This window comes from Somniosus microcephalus, chromosome 2 (assembly GCF_052327205.1).
Source record: "Somniosus microcephalus isolate GS21.2 chromosome 2, FLI_Smic_1.0, whole genome shotgun sequence".
Classification (NCBI taxonomy): Eukaryota; Metazoa; Chordata; class Chondrichthyes; order Squaliformes; family Somniosidae; genus Somniosus; species Somniosus microcephalus.
The window spans coordinates 392,059,042-392,082,845 of NC_140988.1; the positions used below are offsets into that span (position 1 = coordinate 392,059,042).

The following is a 23,804-nucleotide window of genomic DNA, read 5'->3' on the forward strand; positions in this document are numbered from 1 at the left end:
AATGATTTGGATGAGAATGTAAAAGGTATGATCAGTAAGTTCGCAGATGACACGAAAATTGGTGGGGTGGTAAATTGTGAGGAGGAAAGCCTCAGGCTACAGGACGATATAAACGGGTTGGTCAGATGGGCGGAAAAGTGGCAAATGGAATTTAACCCTGAAAAGTGCGAGGTGATGCATTTTGGACGGACAAATAAGGCAAGGGAATACACAATGAGTGGTAGGACCCTAGGAAGTACAGAGGGTCAGAGGGACCTTGGTGTACATGTACATAGATCCCTGAAGGCAGCGGAACAGGTAGATAAGGTGGTTAAAAAGGCATATGGGATACTTGCCTTCATTAGCCGAGGCATAGAATATAAGAGCAGGGAGGTTATGATGGAACTGTACAAAACGCTGGTGAGGCCACAGCTGGAGTACTGTGTGCAGTTCTGGTCGCCTCACTATAGGAAGGATGTGATTGCTTTGGAGAGGGTGCAGAGAAGATTCACCAGGATGTTACCTGGGATGGAGCGCCTCAGCTATGAAGAGAGGCTGGACAGGCTGGGGTTGTTTTCCTTGGAGCAAAGAAGGCTGAGGGGGGACCTGATTGAGGTGTACAAAATGATGAGGGGCATAGATAGGGTAGACAAAGAGGAACTTTTCCCCTTAGTAGGGGGGTCAATAACAAGGGGGCATAGATTCAGGGTAAGGGGCAGGAGATTTAGAGGGGATTTGAGGAGGAACTTTTTCACCCAGAGGGTGGTTGGAATGTGGAACTCAATGCCTAAAAGGGTGGTAGAGGCAGGAACCCTCACAACATTCAAGAAGCATTTGGATGAGCACTTGAAATGCCATTGCATACAAGGCTATGGACCAAATGCTGGAAAATGGGATTAGACTGGACAGGGATGGATGGGCGGCGCAGACACGATGGGCCGAAGGGCCTCTTTCTGTGCTGTAAAACTCTATGACTCTATGACTCTATGAAAGACAGAGGATCAGAGGGACATTGGTGTGCATGTACATAGATCCCTGAAGGCAGCAGAACAGGTGGATAAGGTGGTTAAAAAGGCATAGGGATACTTGCCTTCATTAGCCGAGGCATAGAATATAAGAGCAGGGAGGTTATGATGGAGCTGTACAAAACGCTGGTTAGGCCACAGCTGGAATACTGTGTGCAGTTCTGGTCGCCACACTATAGGAAGGATGTGATTGCTTTGGAGAGGGTGCAGAGGAGATTCACCAGGATGTTACCTGGGCTGGAGCGCTTCAGCTATGAAGAGAGACTGGACAGGCTGGGGTTGTTTTCCTTGGAGCAGAGAAGGCTGAGGGGGGACCTGATTGAGGTGTACAAAATTATGAGCGGCATAGATAGGGTAGATAGAAAGGAACTTTTCCCCTTAGTAGACTGGTCAATAACCAGGGGGCATAGTTTCAAGGTAAGGGGCAGGAGGTTTAGAGGGGATTTGAGGAAGAACTTTTTCACCCAGAGGGTGGTTGGAATCTGGAACTCACTGCCTGAAAGGGTGGTAGAGGCAGGAACCCTCACAACATTCAAGAAGCATTTGGATGAGCACTTGAAATGCCATAGCTACAAGGCTACGGACCAAATGCTGGAAAATGGGATTAGATTAGACAGGGCTTGATGGCCGGCGCGGACGCGATGGGCCGAAGGGCCTCTTTCTGTGCGGTATAACTCTATGACTCTATGTTACAACATGTGCCCGCACTGGCAGTCTCAGCACCATTACTAATTGATTAGTCAGTGGATTGGAGGCGAGACTGGCTACATGTGACCCTATGATCCAGTAAAAGCCGGTTATCAATTCACTCATGTGGCATACTGCAGCTTGTGTTCGTCTGCACAGGTACAGTGCACATCATCCAACAGTAAGCCATTCAATCACCTCTGGCACACCGAGACTCACTGTCAACCCCTCAGACATACATATTAAATGCTGGGTAAAGTCCAGTAACTCCGTTTATAGTTAGGGTGTCACTGCCAACTCCTGTCCACACACCATTACTGTACAGCTCACTGTAAGCTGCTCTACACATGGACTGTGGATGGAGGCTATATGCCAGGCACAGTACAAGATCCTGGGGTAAAGTTGCTTGGTTGCACTGGTTTTCCCGGCGCAATTCCCCCAATATCTGCGTAACCGGCACCAAAAAAAAAAAATCACAGAATTTTAAGCACAAAACAAACATCGCGCTGGATGCAGGCCCAGCCCACGACACTGGTCACGCCACCAGGGTAAATTCATCACCAACGGGAGTTTCCGCTAATGGTACTTGACTGCGGGCCTTCGAGGAGGCTCCAAAAGTTAAGCTGGGTTAAGGACACTAATAGGTACATTTTAAAAGGTTTTTTAATGTAATTTTAAAAAATTTACCAAGAAACTGACTTCTGTATGCCAATCCAGCAAGTGGTTCACTCTAATTTTCAGCAATTTAAAATTGGGTTGCTCACAATTGACTGATAAAAAATGCTTATTTTTTGTGATAAACCCAAGTTGCTAGAGTCCATTATAAAAGATGTAATAGCAGAGCACTTGGAAAACAGTGACAGGATCGGACAAAGTCAACATGGATTTACAAAAGGTAAATCGTGTTTGACTAATCTACTGGAATTTTTTGAGGATGTAACTGGTAGGATAAGGGAGAACCAGTAGATGTGGTGTATTTGGACTTTCAGAAGGCTTTCGATAAGGTCCCGCATAAGAGATTAGCGTGCAAAATTAAGGCACATGGGATTGGGGGCAAGGTATTGACTTGGATAGAGAACTGGTTGGCAGACAGAAAGCAAAGAGTTGGAATAAACGGCTCTTTTTCCGAGTGGCAGGCAGTGACTAGTAGGGTACCGCAGGGATCAGTCCTTGGACCCCAGCTATTCACAATATATATTAATGATCTGGACGAGGGAACTAGATGTAATATCTCCAGTTTGCAGATGACACAAAGCTGGGTGGGTGTGTGTGCTGTGAGGAGGATGCCGAGAAACTCCAGGATGATTTGGACAGGTTGGGTGATTGGGCAGAAGCATGGCAGATGCAGTATAATGTGGATAAATGCGAGGTTATCCACTTTGGTGGCAAAAAACAGGAAGGCAGATTATTATCTGAACGGCAATAGATTGGGAGAAGGGGAAGTGCAACGAGACCTGGGTGTCCTTGTGCACCAGTCGCTGAAGGTATGCATGCAGGTGCAGCAGGCGGCCAAGAAGGCAAATGGTATGTTGGCCTTCGTAGCGAGGGGGTTCGAGTGCAGGAACAAGGATGTCTTGCTGCAGTTGTACAGGGCCTTGGTGAGACCACATCTTGAGTATTGTGTGCAGTTTTGGTCGCCTTATCTGAGGAAGGATGTTCTTGCCATGGAGGGAGCGCAGCGAAGATTCACCAGACTGATACCTGGGATGGCAGGAATGACATATATGAGGAGAGGTTGGGTCGATTGGGCTTGAGTGTGGGGGAGACAGAGAGAGGGGGGGAGACAGAGAGAGGGGGGCAGACAGAGAGAGGGGGGCAGACAGAGAGGGGGGCAGACAGAGAGAGGGGGGCAGACAGAGAGAGGGGGGCAGACAGAGAGAGGGGGGCAGACAGAGAGAGGGGGGCAGACAGAGAGAGGGGGCAGACAGAGAGAGGGGGCAGACAGAGAGAGGGGGGCAGACAGAGAGGGGGGCAGACAGAGAGGGGGGCAGACAGAGAGAGGGGGCAGACAGAGAGAGGGGGGCAGACAGAGAGAGGGGGGCAGACAGAGAGAGGGGGGCAGTGATGCACTATCAATTGCTACAAAAGACTGGAGATTGAGAAAGTAATAAACAGGCTTTTATTACCAAAGAACAGAGCATGCCTCTTGTGGTTGCCTGGTATCCAAAAGGGCCGGAGGCTTCTGAGCAGCGACCTTTATACCCAGCCATGAGGGTGGAGCCAGGGGCGGAGTCAGCTGAGGCATGCACAGACAAGTACAACAATATGCAAGAGTGAACAACAGTACTAACAGTGAACAACAATACTAACAACAGTGGTTTACCACATTCACCCCTTGTTTAGAATTGAGTCCGGCGGGGTGAAGTGCACTAAAAATTCGTGTACTGAAGTCTATCAGGAGGCCTTGTAAGCCGTCCTGAGCGTCGCAGCAGCGGCGGTGATGGTGCAGCATCCAACGGTGAACCCGGTGTCTCGTTCAGAGGAGGTGTAGCAGGTGGCGGACCCTGGGGCTGCTGCATGCCGTCTACAGGGGTCAGAGCATGGGTAATGGGAGGTAGCGATGGTGGTCTCTCAGAGGCACCCGAAGGTGCGAGGTCTCGTGCGGGGACTGTGTCCTGGGGGTAGGCAGGAGTAGCGGTGGGTGGCGAAGAGGGTGTTTCAGGAGCACCTGCAGGTGCGAGGTCTCGAATGGAGACTGTGTCCTCCCGCCCGTCCGGGTACACCACGTAAGCATACTGCGGGTTGGCGTGGAGGAGGCTCACCCTCTCGACCAGGGGGTCCGCCTTATGGGTCCTCACGTGCTTCCGCAGTAGGACGGGACCTGGAGAAGTCAGCCATGTTGGTAGCGAAATCCCCGACGTGGACTTCCTGGGGAAGGAGAACATTCTCTCGTGAGGAGTGGCATTGGTGGGTGTACAGAGCAGCGACCGAATGGAATGGAGCGCCGCAGGGAGGACCTCCTGCCAGCGGGAGGTCGGAAGGCCCTTAGATTTTAAGTTTAAAAGGACTGCCTTCCAGACTGTCGCATTCTCCCTTTCCACCTGGCCGTTACCCCGGGGGTTGTAGCTGGTGGTCCTGCTTGTAGCAATGCCTCTCGCGAGCAGGTACTGCCGAAGTTCGTCGCTCATAAAAGATGAGCCCCTGTCGCTATGGATATAGCTAGGGAAACCGAACAAGGCGAAGAGGTCATTCAGACATTTAATGACCGTGGTACTGGTCATGTCCGAGCAAGGGATGGCAAACGGGAAACGGGAGTACTCATCAATTATATTGAGGAAGTACACATTGCGGTCAGAGGAGGGGAGGGGCCCTTTAAAATCGATGCTCAGCCGCTCGAAGGGGCGCGTGGCTTTGATCAGGCTCGCTCTGTCTGGCCTATAAAAATGCGGCTTGCACTCGGCACAGATCTGGCAGTTCCTGGTCATGGTCCTGACCTCCTCGATGGAGTAGGGCAGGTTACGGGATTTGATAAAATGGAAGAACCTGGTGACCCCCGGGTGGCAGAGGTCATTGTGGAGGGTCTGTAGCCTATCAACCTGCGCGTTGGCGCACGTACCACGTGATAGGGCATCTGGGGGCTCATTGAGTTTCCCGGGCCGGTACAAGATATCGTAATTGTAGGTGGAGAGTTCGATTCTCCACCTTAAGATCTTGTCATTCTTGATTTTGCCCCGCTGCTTATTATGAAACATAAAAGCCACTGAACGCTGGTCAGTGAGCAGGGTAAATCGTTTTCCGGCCAGGTAATGCCGCCAATGTCGCACGGCTTCCACAATGGCCTGGGCCTCCTTTTCGACAGAGGAGTGTCGAATCTCGGGGCCCTGGAGGGTCCTTGAGAAAAAGGCCACGGGTCTCCCCGCCTGGTTAAGGGTTGCAGCTAGGGCAAAGTCGGATGCGTCGCTCTCCACTTGAAAAGGAAGGGACTCATCCACAGCGTGCATTGTGGCCTTCGCAATGTCTCCTTTTATGAGAGTGAAGGCTGCACAGGCCTCTGCTGTCAGGGGGAAGGAGGCGGACTTGATGAGGGGTCGGGCTTTATCCGCATAGTTGGGCACCCACTGAGCATAGTAAGAGAAAAACCCCAGGCATCTCTTCAGTGCTTTCTGGCAGTGGGGGAGGGGGAGCTCCATAAGGGGGCGCATTCTATCGGGGTCTGGGCCGATGACTCCGTTCTCCACTACGCAGCCAAGAATAGCAAGGCGCGTAGTACGAAACATACATTTGTCTTTGTTGTATGTGAGATTCAGCCGCTGGGCCGTCCGGAGGAATTTCTCTAGATTAACGTCGTGGTCCTGCTGGTCGTGGCCGCAGATGGTGACGTTGTCTAGATATGGGAAAGTGGCCTGGAGCGCGTTCTGGTCAACCATCCGGTCCATCTCCCGTTGGAAGACAGAAACTCCGTTGGTGACGCCGAAGGGAACTCTGAGAAAGTGATAGAGCCGACCGTCAGCTTCAAAAGCTGTGTACTGGCGGTCCTCAGCCCTGATGGGGAGCTGGTGGTATGCCGACTTCAGATCAATCGTCGAGAACACCCGGTATTGTGCTATCTGATTGACCATGTCAGATATGCGGGGGAGTGGGTATGCATCTAGTTGGGTGTAGCGATTGATCGTCTGGCTGTAGTCAATAACTAGGCGCTGTTTTTCGCCAGTCTTCACTACCACCACTTGTGCTCGCCATGGGCTGGTGCTACTTTCAATAATCCCTTCCTTCAGGAGTCTCGCTACCTCAGATTTAATGAAGCTCCTATCCCCAACACTGTAACGCCTGCTTTTGGTAGCGATGGGCTTACAGTCGCGGGTGAGGTTAGCGAACAAGGAGGGGGGGGGGACTTTAAGGGTGGAGAGGCTGCAAATGGTGCACGGCGGGCGATTTAAAAGCTGCTGGCTGCAGACTGTGAGTGGGGGGAGGGGTCCGTCATACGCTAATGTGACACTCTTAAGGTGGCACTGAAAATCCAACCCCAGTAGAACGGCAGCGCAGAGATGGGGCAGGACCAGAAGTTTAAAATTTTTGTATTCTGTGCCCCTTACTGAAAGGGTCACTACACAGTAGCCACCGACGTCCGCTGACTGGGCTTTGGAAGCCAAAGAGATCCGATGGCGCGTCGGCAGGACCGGGAGAGAGTAACTGCGCACCGTGTCGGGGTGGATAAAGCTCTCCGTGCTCCCGCTGTCAAAAAGGCAGGTAGTGGCGCGGCCGTTTACCGTAATATCCATCATGGACCTGGACAGTTGATGAGGGAGAGATTGGTCCAGCGTCACGGAGGCCAGCGTATGGTCGAGCGAGTCGATGTGGTCGTCAGATGAGGCGGTGGTTGAGTCCGGGTCCCCCGTGGTTGAAGTCGGAGGCGTCCAAGATGGCGGACAAAATGGCGGCGCCCACGGTCCCAATCCCCACGCGGCTGGGGGAGCCCAAGATGGCGGACAAGATGGCTGCGCCCACGGTTCGCACGCAGCGCTGCTGGCGTTAGCGGTCTTCCCTTTGCAGGCGCTAACGTAGTGACCTTTCTTCCCGCAGCCGGAGCAGGTAGCATTCTTCGCGGGGCAGCGTGCTCTAGGGTGTTTAGCTTGGCCACAAAAATAGCATTTTTGTGCCTTGGACATCGCTGCAGCAGTCGGAGGTGGCGGTCCCATGGCCCAAGATTGCGGCGTCCACGGCGCGGGGCGATGAGGGGAAAAAGCGTCCATATTTCTGTGGGCCGCGTCGAGCGAGAGCGCGAGGGACACTGCCTTTGTCAGGTCTATTTCACCCTTCTCCAGCAGCCTCTGCCGGGAGTAGTCGGACCTTAGACCCGCAACGAAAGCGTCTCGTATCAGTCCCTCCGCATGTGCCGCGGCCGATACTTCCTTGCAGTCGCAGCCGCGTCCGAGTACCCGCAGTGCCCGTAGGAAGGCTTCCACCGATTCCCCGGGCTGCTGTCTGCGAGATCTTAAAAGGTGCCTGGCATAGACCGTGTTAACCGGGCGTGCATACTGCCCTTTCAGTAGGTCGATAGCCGCCGCGTAGGTCGTCGCATCTTGGATTAAAGTATAGACTTGGTGGCTCACCTTCGAGGCCAGGATTTTCAATTTATTTTCATCAAGAGTCACGGTCGAGGCTTCCAGATACGCCTCAAAGCAACGCAGCCATTGTGCGAATTTAGTCGACGAACCCGCTTCTTGGGGGTCTAGGTCCAGGCATGTTGGTCTGAGGGCTCGCAGCAGCGCCTGCTGCTCAGCGTTTTGCGCCATCGGTTGATCAGCATCCGCAGCCAACATTTAACTTTGGTAATAAAATTGATGCACTATCAATTGCTACAAAAGACTGGAGATTGAGAAAGTAATAAACAGGCTTTTATTACCAAAGAACAGAGCATGCCTCTTGTGGTTGCCTGGTATCCAAAAGGGCCGGAGGCTTCTGAGCAGCGACCTTTATACCCAGCCATGAGGGTGGAGCCAGGGGCGGAGTCAGCTGAGGCATGCACAGACAAGTACAACAATATGCAAGAGTGAACAACAGTACTAACAGTGAACAACAATACTAACAACAGTGGTTTACCACAGGCAGACAGAGAGAGGGGGGGAGACAGAGAGAGGGGGGAGACAGAGAGAGGGGGGGGAGACAGAGAGAGGGGGGGAGACAGAGAGAGGGGGGGAGACAGAGAGAGGGGGGGAGACAGAGAGAGGGGGGGAGACAGAGAGAGGGGGGAGACAGAGAGAGGGGGAGACAGAGAGAGGGGGGAGACAGAGAGAGGGGGGAGACAGAGAGAGGGGGGAGACAGAGAGAGGGGGAGACAGAGAGAGGGGGGAGACAGAGAGAGGGGGGGAGACAGAGAGAGGGGGGAGACAGAGAGAGGGGGGGAGACAGAGAGAGGGGGGGAGACAGAGAGAGGGGGGAGACAGAGAGAGGGGGGGAGACAGAGAGAGGGGGAGACAGAGAGAGGGGGAGACAGAGAGAGGGGGGGAGACAGAGAGAGGGGGGGAGACAGAGAGAGGGGGGGCGACAGAGAGAGGGGGGGAGACAGAGAGAGGGGGGGAGACAGAGAGGGGGGGGAGACAGAGAGAGGGGGGGAGACAGAGAGAGGGGGGGAGACAGAGAGAGGGGGGGAGACAGAGAGAGGGGGGAGACAGAGAGAGGGGGGAGACAGAGAGAGGGGGGAGACAGAAAGAGGGGGGAGACAGAAAGAGGGGGGAGACAGAAAGAGGGGGGAGACAGAAAGAGGGGGGAGACAGAGAGAGGGGGGAGACAGAGAGAGGGGGGAGACAGAGAGAGGGGGGAGACAGAGAAAGAATTCGACCCAACACAATCGTCGCTAAGCAAAAGGAAAAATATCTGTCATATTGGGCAGAAACAACAAAAACCCAAAGCAAACTCAATTGCTACTTGGTCCTAAACAGACAATACAACATGGCTGATTACCTGACCATGGTAAAGGATAGCAAACTGAGAAAAACTTTGACAATGTACAGACTTAGTGAACATAACCTGGCGATCGAAAAAGGTAGACACAGACAGACCCGGCTACCAAGAGAGGACAGGATATGCTCTCACTGCAGTCAGGGAGTGGTGGAGACAGAGATGCACTTCCTCACAGCTTGTAGAAAATATCAGGGCATAAGGGAGAATTTCTACCCAAAATTCACAAAAATATGCCCGGAATTCAGAAATTTGAATGACGACCAAAAACTCCCATACCTACTAGGGGAAGAGAGAAATTGCATAACACTAGCGGCACACTATGTTACAGCTTGCCATAAACAGAGGGACAACCAGTAAATATAAGAAAAGAGTATATATAAATTATATGAAAGTATATATTTATACACTCAGGGATATATCTGTTTATACACTGTATGGATAGATCTGTATTTTTGTGAACAAACGTGAATGTTTTCCGATGCTTTGGCAACATAAGATGTAACTTGTCATCATGCCAATAAAGCGATTTGAATTGAATTGAATTGAAATTGACAGAGAGAGGGGGAGACAGAGAGAGGGGGGGGGAGACAGAGAGAGAGGGGGGGAGACAGAGAGAGAGGGGAGAGAGAGGGGGGAGAGAGAGGGGGGGAGACAGAGAGAGGGGGGAGACAGAGAGAGGGGGGAGACAGAGAGAGGGGGGGAGACAGAGAGAGGGGGGGAGACAGAGAGAGGGGGGGAGACAGAGAGAGGGGGGGAGACAGAGAGAGGGGGGAGACAGAGAGAGGGGGGGAGACAGAGAGAGGGGGGAGACAGAGAGAGGGGGGGAGACAGAGAGAGGGGGGGAGACAGAGAGAGGGGGGAGACAGAGAGAGGGGGGGAGACAGAGAGAGGGGGGGAGACAGAGAGGGGGGGAGACAGAGAGAGGGGGGGAGACAGAGAGAGAGGGGGGGAGACAGAGAGAGGGGGGGAGACAGAGAGAGGGGGGGGAGACAGAGAGAGGGGGGGGAGACAGAGAGAGGGGGGGAGACAGAGAGAGGGGGGGAGACAGAGAGAGGGGGGGAGACAGAGAGGGGGGGAGAGACAGAGAGAGGGAGGGGGAGACAGAGAGAGGGGGGAAGACAGAGGGGGGGAGACAGAGAGAGGGGGGAGACAGAGAGAGGGGGGGGAGACAGAGAGAGAGAGGGGGGAGACAGAGAGAGGGGGGGAGACAGAGAGGGGGGGGTGACAGGGGGGGGGGAAGACAGAGGGGGGGGGACAGAGAGGGGGGGGAGACAGAGAGAGGGGGGGACAGAGAGGGGGGGAGACAGAGAGAGAGAGGGGGGGAGACAGAGAGAACCATGAATGTTTTTCGATGCTTTGGCAACATAAGATGTACCTTGTCATGCCAATAAAGCGATTTGAATTGAATTGAATTGAATTGAGAGGGGGGGGGGGGGGGGGAGACAGGACATAAGGGGGAATTTCTACCCAAAATTCATAAAAATATGCCCTGAATTCAAAAATGTGAATGACCACCAAAAACTCCCATATCTATTAGGGGAACAGAGAAATTGCGTAACCTTAGCGGCAAACTATGTTACAGCTTGCCATAAGCAGAGGGACAACCATTAAATCTAAGAAAAGATTATATGCATATTATATGTGTGTATAGAAACATAGAAGATAGGAGCAGGAGTAGGCCATTCGGCCCTTTGAGCCTGCTCCGCCATTCAATAAGATCATGGCTGATCATCCAAATTCAGTACCCTGTCCCTGCTTTCTCCCCATATCCCTTGATCCCTTTAGCCTTAAGAAATATATCCAACTCCTTTTTGAATATATTTAATGAACTGGCCTCCACTGCCCTCTGTGGCAGAGAATTCCACAGGTTCACCACTCTCTGGGTGAAGAAATTCCTCCTCATTTCAATCCTAAATGGCTTACCCTTTATCCTTAGACTATGACCCCTGGTTCTGGACTCCCCGGCCATCATAAACATCCTTCCTGCATCTAGTCTGTCCAGGCCTGACAGAATTTTATAGGTTTCGATGAGATCCCCTCTCAATCTTCTAAACTCCAGTGAGTATAAGCCCAATCGACACAATCTCTCCTCACAAGTCATTCCTGCCATCCCAGGTATCAGCCTGGTGAATCTTCGCTGTACTCCTTCCATGGCAAGAACGTCCTTCCTCAGGTAAGGCGACCAAAACTGCACACAATACTCAAGGTGCGGTCTTACCAAGGCCCTGTACAACTGTAGCAAGACATCCTTGTTCCTGTACTGTATATTTATATATACAGGGATATATCTGTCTATACACTGTATGTCTAGATCTGCGATTACGTGTTCAATCATACATGTATTTCTGTGCTTTGGCAACATAAGATGTCCCTTGTCATCATGCCAATAAAGCAATTTGAATTGCATTGAATTGACAGAGAGGGGAGACAGAGAGAGGGGGGGGGAGACAGAGAGGCGGGGGGGAGACAGAGAGAGGGGGGGGAGACAGAGAGAGGGAGGGGGAGACAGAGAGAGAGGGCTGTTTCTGTTGTTGCTGCATTCACTATATCTCAGTTTGTCAGAGGAAGCTGCTTACTCTGAATACTACAAAAACAAAAAAATCCTCAAAAGTTGGCCACAAAATGGACCAAATTCAAACCGCAGTAATGGTTACGCAATCTTTCATTTTGTAACATTGATTTGGAAATATAAACAGACTAAAAAAAGTTAGAGGTGCCAAAATACGATTTCTGCATTTTGTTGAGTGTCGAGCGTTCTCTGTTGCTGTTTGTAAGTTAATGCACATTTTGTTGTGTCGAGTGTTCTCTGTTGCTGTTTGTAAGTTAATGCACATTTTGTTGAGTGTCGAGCGTTCTCTGTTGCTGTTTGTAAGTTAATGCACATTTTGTTGAGTGTCGAGCGTTCTCTGTTGCTGTTTGTAAGTTAATGCACATTTTGTTGAGTGTCGAGCGTTCTGTTGCTGTTTGTAAGTTAATGCACATTTTGTTGAGTGTCGAGCGTTCCCTGTTGCTGTTTGTAAGTTAATGCACATTTTGTTGAGTGTCGAGCGTTCTCTGTTGCTGTTTGTAAGTTAATGCACATTTTGTTGAGTGTCGAGCGTTCTCTGTTGCTGTTTGTAAGTTAATGCACATTTTGTTGTGTCGAGCGTTCTCTGTTGCTGTTTGTAAGTTAATGCACATTTTGTTGCATGTCGAGCGTTCCCTGTTGCTGTTTGTAAGTTAATGCACATTTTGTTGCATGTCGAGCGTTCCCTGTTGCTGTTTGTAAGTTAATGCACATTTTGTTGCATGTCGAGCGTTCTCTGTTGCTGTTTGTAAGTTAATGCACATTTTGTTGAGTGTCGAGCGTTCTCTGTTGCTGTTTGTAAGTTAATGCACATTTTGTTGTGTCGAGCGTTCTCTGTTGCTGTTTGTAAGTTAATGCACATTTTGTTGCATGTCGAGCGTTCCCTGTTGCTGTTTGTAAGTTAATGCACATTTTGTTGCATGTCGAGCGTTCCCTGTTGCTGTTTGTAAGTTAATGCACATTTTGTTGCATGTCGAGCGTTCTCTGTTGCTGTTTGTAAGTTAATGCACATTTTGTTGCGTGTCGAGCGTTCTCTGTTGCTGTTTGTAAGTTAATGCACATTTTGTTGCGTGTCGAGCGTTCTCTGTTGCTGTTTGTAAGTTAATGCACATTTTGTTGCGTGTCGAGCGTTCTCTGTTGCTGTTTGTAAGTTAATGCACATTTTGTTGTGTCGAGCGTTCTCTGTTGCTGTATGTAAGTTAATGCACATTTTGTTGAGTGTCGAGCGTTCTCTGTTGCTGTAAGTTAATGCACATTTTGTTGAGTGTCGAGCGTTCTCTGTTGCTGTAAGTTAATGCACATTTTGTTGAGTGTCGAGCGTTCTGTTGCTGTATGTAAGTTAATGCACATTTTGTTGTGTCGAGCGTTCTCTGTTGCTGTATGTAAGTTAATGCACATTTTGTTGTGTCGAGTGTTCTCTGTTGCTGTTTGTAAGTTAATGCACATTTTGTTGAGTGTCGAGCGTTCCCTGTTGCTGTATGTAAGTTAATGCACATTTTGTTGAGTGTCGAGCGTTCCCTGTTGCTGTTTGTAAGTTAATGCACATTTTGTTGTGTCGAGCGTTCTCTGTTGCTGTTTGTAAGTTAATGCACATTTTGTTGTGTGTCGAGCGTTCCCTGTTGCTGTAAGTTAATGCACATTTTGTTGTGTCGAGCGTTCTCTGTTGCTGTAAGTTAATGCACATTTTGTTGCATGTCGAGCGTTCCCTGTTGCTGTTTGTAAGTTAATGCACATTTTGTTGTGTCGAGCGTTCTCTGTTGCTGTTTGTAAGTTAATGCACATTTTGTTGTGTCGAGCGTTCCCTGTTGCTGTTTGTAAGTTAATGCACATTTTGTTGTGTCGAGCGTTCCCTGTTGCTGTTTGTAAGTTAATGCACATTTTGTTGAGTGTCGAGCGTTCTCTGTTGCTGTTTGTAAGTTAATGCACATTTTGTTGCGTCGAGCGTTCCCTGTTGCTGTTTGTAAGTTAATGCACATTTTGTTGCGTGTCGAGCGTTCTCTGTTGCTGTTTGTAAGTTAATGCACATTTTGTTGTGTCGAGCGTTCCCTGTTGCTGTTTGTAAGTTAATGCACATTTTGTTGTGTCGAGCGTTCCCTGTTGCTGTTTGTAAGTTAATGCACATTTTGTTGAGTGTCGAGCGTTCTCTGTTGCTGTTTGTAAGTTAATGCACATTTTGTTGCGTGTCGAGCGTTCCCTGTTGCTGTTTGTAAGTTAATGCACATTTTGTTGAGTGTCGAGCGTTCTCTGTTGCTGTTTGTAAGTTAATGCACATTTTGTTGTGTCGAGCGTTCCCTGTTGCTGTTTGTAAGTTAATGCACATTTTGTTGAGTGTCGAGCGTTCTGTTGCTGTTTGTAAGTTAATGCACATTTTGTTGTGTCGAGCGTTCTCTGTTGCTGTTTGTAAGTTAATGCACATTTTGTTGCATGTCGAGCGTTCCCTGTTGCTGTTTGTAAGTTAATGCACATTTTGTTGTGTCGAGCGTTCTCTGTTGCTGTATGTAAGTTAATGCACATTTTGTTGAGTGTCGAGCGTTCTCTGTTGCTGTAAGTTAATGCACATTTTGTTGAGTGTCGAGCGTTCTGTTGCTGTATGTAAGTTAATGCACATTTTGTTGTGTCGAGTGTTCTCTGTTGCTGTTTGTAAGTTAATGCACATTTTGTTGAGTGTCGGGCGTTCCCTGTTGCTGTTTGTAAGTTAATGCACATTTTGTTGAGTGTCGAGCGTTCCCTGTTGCTGTTTGTAAGTTAATGCACATTTTGTTGTGTCGAGCGTTCTCTGTTGCTGTATGTAAGTTAATGCACATTTTGTTGAGTGTCGAGCGTTCTCTGTTGCTGTAAGTTAATGCACATTTTGTTGAGTGTCGAGCGTTCTCTGTTGCTGTAAGTTAATGCACATTTTGTTGAGTGTCGAGCGTTCCCTGTTGCTGTTTGTAAGTTAATGCACATTTTGTTGAGTGTCGAGCGTTCCCTGTTGCTGTTTGTAAGTTAATGCACATTTTGTTGAGTGTCGAGCGTTCTCTGTTGCTGTTTGTAAGTTAATGCACATTTTGTTGCGTGTCGAGCGTTCTCTGTTGCTGTTTGTAAGTTAATGCACATTTTGTTGTGTCGAGCGTTCCCTGTTGCTGTATGTAAGTTAATGCACATTTTGTTGAGTGTCGAGCGTTCTCTGTTGCTGTTTGTAAGTTAATGCACATTTTGTTGTGTCGAGCGTTCCCTGTTGCTGTTTGTAAGTTAATGCACATTTTGTTGCGTGTCGAGCGTTCCCTGTTGCTGTTTGTAAGTTAATGCACATTTTGTTGAGTGTCGAGCGTTCTCTGTTGCTGTAAGTTAATGCACATTTTGTTGTGTCGAGCGTTCCCTGTTGCTGTTTGTAAGTTAATGCACATTTTGTTGAGTGTCGAGCGTTCCCTGTTGCTGTATGTAAGTTAATGCACATTTTGTTGTGTCGAGCGTTCTCTGTTGCTGTTTGTAAGTTAATGCACATTTTGTTGCATGTCGAGCGTTCCCTGTTGCTGTTTGTAAGTTAATGCACATTTTGTTGTGTCGAGCGTTCCCTGTTGCTGTTTGTAAGTTAATGCACATTTTGTTGAGTGTCGAGCGTTCTCTGTTGCTGTTTGTAAGTTAATGCACATTTTGTTGTGTGTCGAGCGTTCCCTGTTGCTGTATGTAAGTTAATGCACATTTTGTTGTGTCGAGTGTTCTCTGTTGCTGTTTGTAAGTTAATGCACATTTTGTTGCATGTCGAGCGTTCCCTGTTGCTGTTTGTAAGTTAATGCACATTTTGTTGAGTGTCGAGCGTTCTCTGTTGCTGTTTGTAAGTTAATGCACATTTTGTTGAGTGTCGAGCGTTCTCTGTTGCTGTATGTAAGTTAATGCACATTTTGTTGTGTCGAGCGTTCCCTGTTGCTGTTTGTAAGTTAATGCACATTTTGTTGTGTCGAGCGTTCCCTGTTGCTGTTTGTAAGTTAATGCACATTTTGTTGTGTCGAGCGTTCTCTGTTGCTGTTTGTAAGTTAATGCACATTTTGTTGAGTGTCGAGCGTTCTCTGTTGCTGTTTGTAAGTTAATGCACATTTTGTTGAGTGTCGAGCGTTCTCTGTTGCTGTTTGTAAGTTAATGCACATTTTGTTGTGTGTCGAGTGTTCTCTGTTGCTGTTTGTAAGTTAATGCACATTTTGTTGTGTGTCGAGCGTTCCCTGTTGCTGTAAGTTAATGCACATTTTGTTGTGTGTCGAGCGTTCCCTGTTGCTGTATGTAAGTTAATGCACATTTTGTTGTGTCGAGCGTTCCCTGTTGCTGTATGTAAGTTAATGCACATTTTGTTGTGTCGAGTGTTCTCTGTTGCTGTATGTAAGTTAATGCACATTTTGTTGCGTGTCGAGCGTTCTCTGTTGCTGTTTGTAAGTTAATGCACATTTTGTTGAGTGTCGAGTGTTCTCTGTTGCTGTTTGTAAGTGAATGCACATTTTGTTGAGTGTCGAGTGTTCTCTGTTGCTGTTTGTAAGTTAATGCACAGTTTGTTGAGTGTCGAGCGTTCTCTGTTGCTGTTTGTAAGTTAATGCACATTTTGTTGAGTGTCGAGTGTTCTCTGTTGCTGTTTGTAAGTTAATGCACATTTTGTTGTGTCGAGCGTTCTCTGTTGCTGTATGTAAGTTAATGCACATTTTGTTGTGTCGAGCGTTCTCTGTTGCTGTTTGTAAGTTAATGCACATTTTGTTGAGTGTCGAGTGTTCTCTGTTGCTGTTTGTAAGTTAATGCACATTTTGTTGTGTCGAGCGTTCCCTGTTGCTGTAAGTTAATGCACATTTTGTTGTGTGTCGAGCGTTCCCTGTTGCTGTTTGTAACTTAATGCACATTTTGTTGTGTCGAGCGTTCTCTGTTGCTGTTTGTAAGTTAATGCACATTTTGTTGTGTCGAGCGTTCTCTGTTGCTGTTTGTAAGTTAACGCACATTTTGTTGAGTGTCGAGCGTTCCCTGTTGCTGTATGTAAGTTAATGCACATTTTGTTGCGTGTCGAGCGTTCTCTGTTGCTGTTTGTAAGTTAATGCACATTTTGTTGTGTCGAGCGTTCCCTGTTGCTGTTTGTAAGTTAATGCACATTTTGTTGTGTCGAGCGTTCCCTGTTGCTGTTTGTAAGTTAATGCACATTTTGTTGAGTGTCGAGCGTTCCCTGTTGCTGTTTGTAAGTTAATGCACATTTTGTTGTGTCGAGCGTTCTGTTGCTGTTTGTAAGTTAATGCACATTTTGTTGTGTCGAGCGTTCCCTGTTGCTGTTTGTAAGTTAATGCACATTTTGTTGAGTGTCGAGCGTTCTCTGTTGCTGTTTGTAAGTTAATGCACATTTTGTTGCGTCGAGCGTTCCCTGTTGCTGTTTGTAAGTTAATGCACATTTTGTTGCGTCGAGCGTTCCCTGTTGCTGTTTGTAAGTTAATGCACATTTTGTTGCGTGTCGAGCGTTCTCTTTTGCTGTTTGTAAGTTAATGCACATTTTGTTGAGTGTCGAGCGTTCCCTGTTGCTGTTTGTAAGTTAATGCACATTTTGTTGCGTGTCGAGCGTTCTGTTGCTGTTTGTAAGTTAATGCACATTTTGTTGTGTCGAGCGTTCTCTGTTGCTGTTTGTAAGTTAATGCACATTTTGTTGAGTGTCGAGCGTTCCCTGTTGCTGTTTGTAAGTTAATGCACATTTTGTTGAGTGTCGAGCGTTCCCTGTTGCTGTTTGTAAGTTAATGCACATTTTGTTGAGTGTCGAGCGTTCCCTGTTGCTGTTTGTAAGTTAATGCACATTTTGTTGTGTCGAGCGTTCTCTGTTGCTGTTTGTAAGTTAATGCACATTTTGTTGTGTCGAGCGTTCTCTGTTGCTGTTTGTAAGTTAATGCACATTTTGTTGCGTGTCGAGCGTTCCCTGTTGCTGTTTGTAAGTTAATGCACATTTTGTTGTGTCGAGCGTTCTCTGTTGCTGTTTGTAAGTTAATGCACATTTTGTTGTGTGTCGAGCGTTCTCTGTTGCTGTATGTAAGTTAATGCACATTTTGTTGAGTGTCGAGCGTTCTCTGTTGCTGTATGTAAGTTAATGCACATTTTGTTGTGTGTCGAGCGTTCCCTGTTGCTGTTTGTAAGTTAATGCACATTTTGTTGTGTCGAGCGTTCCCTGTTGCTGTTTGTAAGTTAATGCACATTTTGTTGCGTGTCGAGCGTTCCCTGTTGCTGTTTGTAAGTTAATGCACATTTTGTTGAGTGTCGAGCGTTCCCTGTTGCTGTTTGTAAGTTAATGCACATTTTGTTGTGTCGAGCGTTCCCTGTTGCTGTTTGTAAGTTAATGCACATTTTGTTGAGTGTCGAGCGTTCCCTGTTGCTGTTTGTAAGTTAATGCACATTTTGTTGTGTCGAGCGTTCTGTTGCTGTTTGTAAGTTAATGCACATTTTGTTGAGTGTCGAGCGTTCTCTGTTGCTGTTTGTAAGTTAATGCACATTTTGTTGAGTGTCGAGCGTTCTGTTGCTGTTTGTAAGTTAATGCACATTTTGTTGTGTGTCGAGCGTTCTCTGTTGCTGTAAGTTAATGCACATTTTGTTGAGTGTCGAGCGTTCTCTGTTGCTGTTTGTAAGTTAATGCACATTTTGTTGAGTGTCGAGCGTTCCCTGTTGCTGTTTGTAAGTTAATGCACATTTTGTTGTGTCGAGCGTTCCCTGTTGCTGTAAGTTAATGCACATTTTGTTGCGTGTCGAGCGTTCTCTGTTGCTGTTTGTAAGTTAATGCACATTTTGTTGAGTGTCGAGCGTTCCCTGTTGCTGTTTGTAAGTTAATGCACATTTTGTTGAGTGTCGAGCGTTCCCTGTTGCTGTTTGTAAGTTAATGCACATTTTGTTGCGTGTCGAGCGTTCTCTGTTGCTGTTTGTAAGTTAATGCACATTTTGTTGAGTGTCGAGCATTCCCTGTTGCTGTAAGTTAATGCACATTTTGTTGAGTGTCGAGCGTTCCCTGTTGCTGTTTGTAAGTTAATGCACATTTTGTTGAGTGTCGAGCGTTCCCTGTTGCTGTTTGTAAGTTAATGCACATTTTGTTGAGTGTCGAGCGTTCTCTGTTGCTGTTTGTAAGTTAATGCACATTTTGTTGTGTGTCGAGCGTTCTCTGTTGCTGTAAGTTAATGCACATTTTGTTGAGTGTCGAGCATTCCCTGTTGCTGTAAGTTAATGCACATTTTGTTGAGTGTCGAGCGTTCTCTGTTGCTGTATGTAAGCTAATGCACATTTTCCTTCCGTTAGTGGCATTGTCGCCACGTTGTGCACTGCAAGGTCCCGCAAACAGCAATGGGATAAAAGCGAGTTTAGGAGCTCGTTGTGGGCCACGACACCAGGAGACCTCCCCTGGTGCCAGGAGTTCTTTCACTTCCTCCGTAACAGGCAGATGGAACCTCAGTTTAAGGTCTCATCTGAAAGCTGACACTCTGAAAATGCAAAACTTGGTCAGCATAAATTATGTGCTCAAGTCCTAGAGGGCGAGTGTGATACCAACTGAGCCAAGCTGACTCCAGTTAAGACAGGAAGTACCGGGGCTGTCAATATTTGCTGTGGCCAAAAGGGGGTCACGGTTAGTGTTTCCAGAAGGTGCTGCTGTCGATATTTACACAGAGAAGTTTGAAAAGCACTGGAGGGAGCTGGACCTATTGTTCGGAGGAGTGTATGTGGATACCCGGCAATGAGTGAAACTTGAGCAGCAGATGCCCCAATTCAGAGACTGCTCAATCCATGAACTCGCGCTCTGCGGTTGGTGCATCAGACTTTCTTCCCCACCCCGCACCTCTTTTCCTACCTTACTAAGATGCCCGTGTAATACCCACTGGAAATGTTATGTACGCTAAGTATGGTTATCAATCTTTAACTTAGACACTGTATTATAATTGTTATAAATCCCTGGGTTAAAGTTGCCCATGTGAAGGTATGGCAAGAACTTTTAAGGACACAATGTGACTAAGAGCAGACTTTCCATAATTCTGCACCAGTATCAACTGTTGCAGACAGTGAGGCTGCGCAGTCTCCAGGCAGAAACCCCAGGAGGAAGGGGTGGAGTCGGGTTTTTCGAGCGGGAAACGCGAGCGACTGGAAGAAAAGAGGGCAGGAGCTCTGAAGAGGGCTCAGGAGGCAAATGGCTGCCGCATCCCGTCCCGGGCTTCCAAACTCGGCCGCCGCCCTTCGTATTAGTAGCTCTGCATCCAGAACTCAAAGTGGGATTCAGTGATCGTGAAGAGAATTCAACGAAGGGGTTCGGAGTCGTAAGTCTTGCAGACATTATACATACCATGAGCTCCAACTTAAGCGCGCCAACGAAAGAGTGCACTCGAATTTGGACACAGGGACAGATTCTCCTTTGAATCCATATAAATGGAGAATGTATGTTTATTATGTCTAGATTCATTCTAATGTATGCAAATGTCTAATTTAGGTCATTGACCCGTAATCTTCTTATACTGTCTGACGTTAAAACTATAAAGTAAGATAATTAGAATTAAGCCATTGTAGTAGTGATCTCCTTACTGGACTATAGAATACTGTCTACAAGAGACCACATCTCACATATATCTAGAGAACCGTGAAGGGGTTACACCCGTTTATCTCTCCGCCTTCAGTTCTGAAACATGAACCTGCCCTTCCTCTTTCCACATGCTGGCTGAGCTGTGGATTTCCTGTTCTTATTGCACATTAAGCACAATGCCAGTGGACTGTATAGAGTGTGCAAAAGGCTGCACCCGGGAGCACAAGCTGAGCAGAGTAATGAATGCCACAGCGTGTGTGTAATCCCAGGTATCAATCAGGATTGCTCAGCTGTACGTGGCTTTTCCAAATGCAGAGCTTGTGTTTTTACCTGTGGTGCCTCAGGTGTATCAAGAATGAGATCAGGCAGATCCTTTAACATCCTATCAAAGGCCTTGGCAACATCCTCGGCTGTGAGGATCTTCCCCAGGAGGTCAGACAGAAGCCGCGATGTCAGCTCCCGGTGGCTCGCCTTGCCTTCCAATGCAAGTGAGACGGCAAGAGAGGGAACCTCATGCTTCCTCTTTCCCAGATTCAGTTCCTGCAGCAGGGTCTAAAAACATAGAACAAAATATTTAACCATAGTCTTCAATAGGGATTAAATCACAATAAACTCCAGCAGCAACTTGTATTTATACAGCACTTTCAATGTAGAAAATGTCCCAATGCACTTCCTAGAGATGGAGAAAAGATAAAGGAACTGATGCAGGGCCGGGGGGCGAGCGTAGGGGGGTGGCTGAAAGCTCGGAAGAGTAAATAAGTTTTTAAAAAAGGTGGAGAGGTGGAAGTCAAAATTTCTTCCAATTGAACCTCAGAAAGACAGCCACCATTTTCAGCCCCTGCCATGAACTCCAGTCCCTTTCCCCCCGGAGTCCATCCCTGCCATGAACTCCAGTCCCTTTCCCCCCGGAGTCTATCCCTGCCATGAACTCCAGTCCCTTTCCCCCCGGAGTCTATCCCTGCCATGAACTCCAGTCCCTTTCCCCCCGGAGTCTATCCCTGCCATGAACTCCAGTCCCTTTCCCCCCGGAGTCTATCCCTGCCATGAACTCCAGTCCCTTTCCCCCCGGAGTCCATCCCTGCCATGAACTCCAGTCCCTTTCCCCCCGGAGTCTATCCCTGCCATGAACTCCAGTCCCTTTCCCCCCGGAGTCTATCCCTGCCATGAACTCCAGTCCCTTTCCCCCCGGAGTCCATCCCTGCTCTCACTATAGAGGAGAGAGACACACACACAAGCTCGGCGATAGCGAGGGGGAGCCCCAGTTCCTCAGCCTGTACAGCAGACACTCTCATAGGCTGCAACCAAGGCTGCAACCAACTCCACTTCACCGATTCCCAAACTGCCATAAGTCCTCAGCAAAGGCCTGAGCTTCATCCCCGTACGCCCCCACCTCAATGAATTTCGAGCTCGGCACGATGCTGAGCTCTTTTTCCGCCGCCTTCGTCTCCGTGCCCACTTCTCTGGCCAGGAGTCTTCTCCCCGCACGACTGACCCTTTCTCCCGCTTTCAGAATTCCCGTTCTCCCTGGACACCTCCCCAGGCCTCTTACCCTCTCTAGATCTTTTCATCGCTAACTGCCGCCGTGACATCGGCCGTCTCCATTTCTCTGCTCCCCTCACTCACTCCAACCTACCTCCCTCTGAACTCGCAGCACTCCATTCTCTTAGATCCAACCCTGACATTGTCATTAAACCCGCTGACAAGGGTGGTGCTGTTGTTGTTTGGTGCACCGACCTCTACCTAGCGGAAGCTGAACGCCAACTCTCCGACACCTCCTACCTCCACCTGGACCATGACCCCACTACCGAACATCAAACCACCGTTTCCAAGACTGTCACTGACTTCATCTCCTCTGGAGATCTTCCCCCTGCTGCCACCAACCTCATAGTTCCCCAACCCCGCACAGCCCGCTTCTACCTCCTTCCCAAGATCCACAAACAGGACTGCCCTGGTAGACCCATCGTTTCAGCCTGTTCTTGCCCCACGAAACTTATCTCTTCCTATCTCGACTATTTTCTCCAGTCCAGTCTCTTCCCACCTACATCCGCAACTCTTCGGACGCCCTCCGCCACTTTAACAGTTTCCAGTTTCTTGGTCCCAACCGCCTCCTTTTCACTATGGACGTACAATCCCTCTACACCTCCATCCCCCACCAGGATGGCCTGAGGGCGCTCCGCTTCTTCCTTGAACAGAGGCCCAACCAGTCCCCATCCACCACCACCCTCCTCCGCCTGGCTGAACTTGTTCTCACATTGAACAACTTCTCCTTTAACTCCACTCATTTCCTCCAAATCAAAGGTGTTGCTATGGGTACCCGCATGGGTCCTAGCTATGCCTGCCTTTTCGTGGGATATGTGGAACACTCTTTGTTCCAGTCCTACTCGGGTCCCCTCCCTCACCTCTTTTTCCGATACATTGATGACTGTATCGGTGCCGTTTCCTGCTCACGCCCTGAACTAGACAATTTCATTCACTTTGCCTCCAATTTCCACCCTTCCCTCACCTTCACATGGTCCATCTCCGACTCTTCCCTTCCTTGACTTCTCCGTCTCCATCTCTGGGGATAGGTTATTGACCAACATTCACTATAAGCCCAGACTCCCACAGCTACCTGGACTACACTACCTCCCACCCCGCCTCCTGTAAGGACTCTATTCCATTCTCCCAGTTTCTCCGTCTCCGCCGCATCTGCTCCGACGATGCCACCTTCCACACCAGTGCTTCCGACATGTCTTCCTTTTTCCTCAACCGAGGATTCCCCTCTACCGTGTCTGTTCTATCTCCCGCACTTCTGCCCTCACCCCTGCCCCCTCCCTCCCGGAACCACGATAGGGTTCCCCTTGTCGTCACCTTTCACCCCACCAGCCTCCACATTCAACGGATCATCCTTCGCCATTTCCGCCACCTCCAAAGTGATCCCACCACCAAACGCATCTTCCCCTCCCCTCCCCTTTCAGCATTCCGTAGTGACCGCTCCCTCTGAGACACACTAGTTCACTCCTCTATCACCCCCAGCACCCCTTCCCCTTCGCCCAACACCTGCCCTTATACCTCCCCCCTTCCCACTGTCCAGGGCCCCAAACACCCCTTCCAGGTGAAACAACGATTTACTTGTACTTCTTGCAACCTAGTATACTGTATTCGCTGCTCACAATGTGGTCTCCTGTACATTGGGGAGACCAAATGCAGATTGGGTGACCGCTTTGCGGAACACCTCCGTTCAGTCCGTAAGGGGAACCCTGAGCTTCCGGTCGCCTGTCATTTTAATTCACCGCCCCATTCCCACTCAGACCTCACCGTCCTTGGCCTCTTGCACTGTTCCACGGAAGCTCAGCGTAAACTCGAGGAACAGCACCTCATCTTCCGATTAGGCACTTTACAGCCTTCCGGACTCAATATCGAGTTCAACAATTTCAGATTATAACCTCAGCCCCCATTACATTTTTACTTATTTTTTATCCACACCTTTGTTTGGGCCCTTCCCCCCCCTTTTTTTCTCTCCCACATGGCAGCTGTCTCCCATTCTGCCAGCACATTTCACACCTAATCTAGAGCCGTCTTTTGTCTCCACTAGTCCTATCACCATCTCGTCTGGTTTTGAATACCTCTTAATGTCTCT

The 23,804-nt window shown here is 48.6% G+C and overlaps 1 protein-coding gene across 1 annotated transcript in view; it reads right to left on the bottom strand.

The window, feature by feature from the left end:
- The window catches only part of LOC147123882 (programmed cell death protein 4-like), an 84,065-nt gene that overhangs the window by 7,820 nt on the left and 52,441 nt on the right, over window positions 1-23,804 (bottom strand). The window contains exon 5 of the mRNA XM_085976489.1: window positions 20,516-20,737. Coding sequence (XP_085832615.1) covers window positions 20,516-20,737 — 222 coding nt within the window. The remainder of the gene's footprint in view (window positions 1-20,515; window positions 20,738-23,804) is intronic.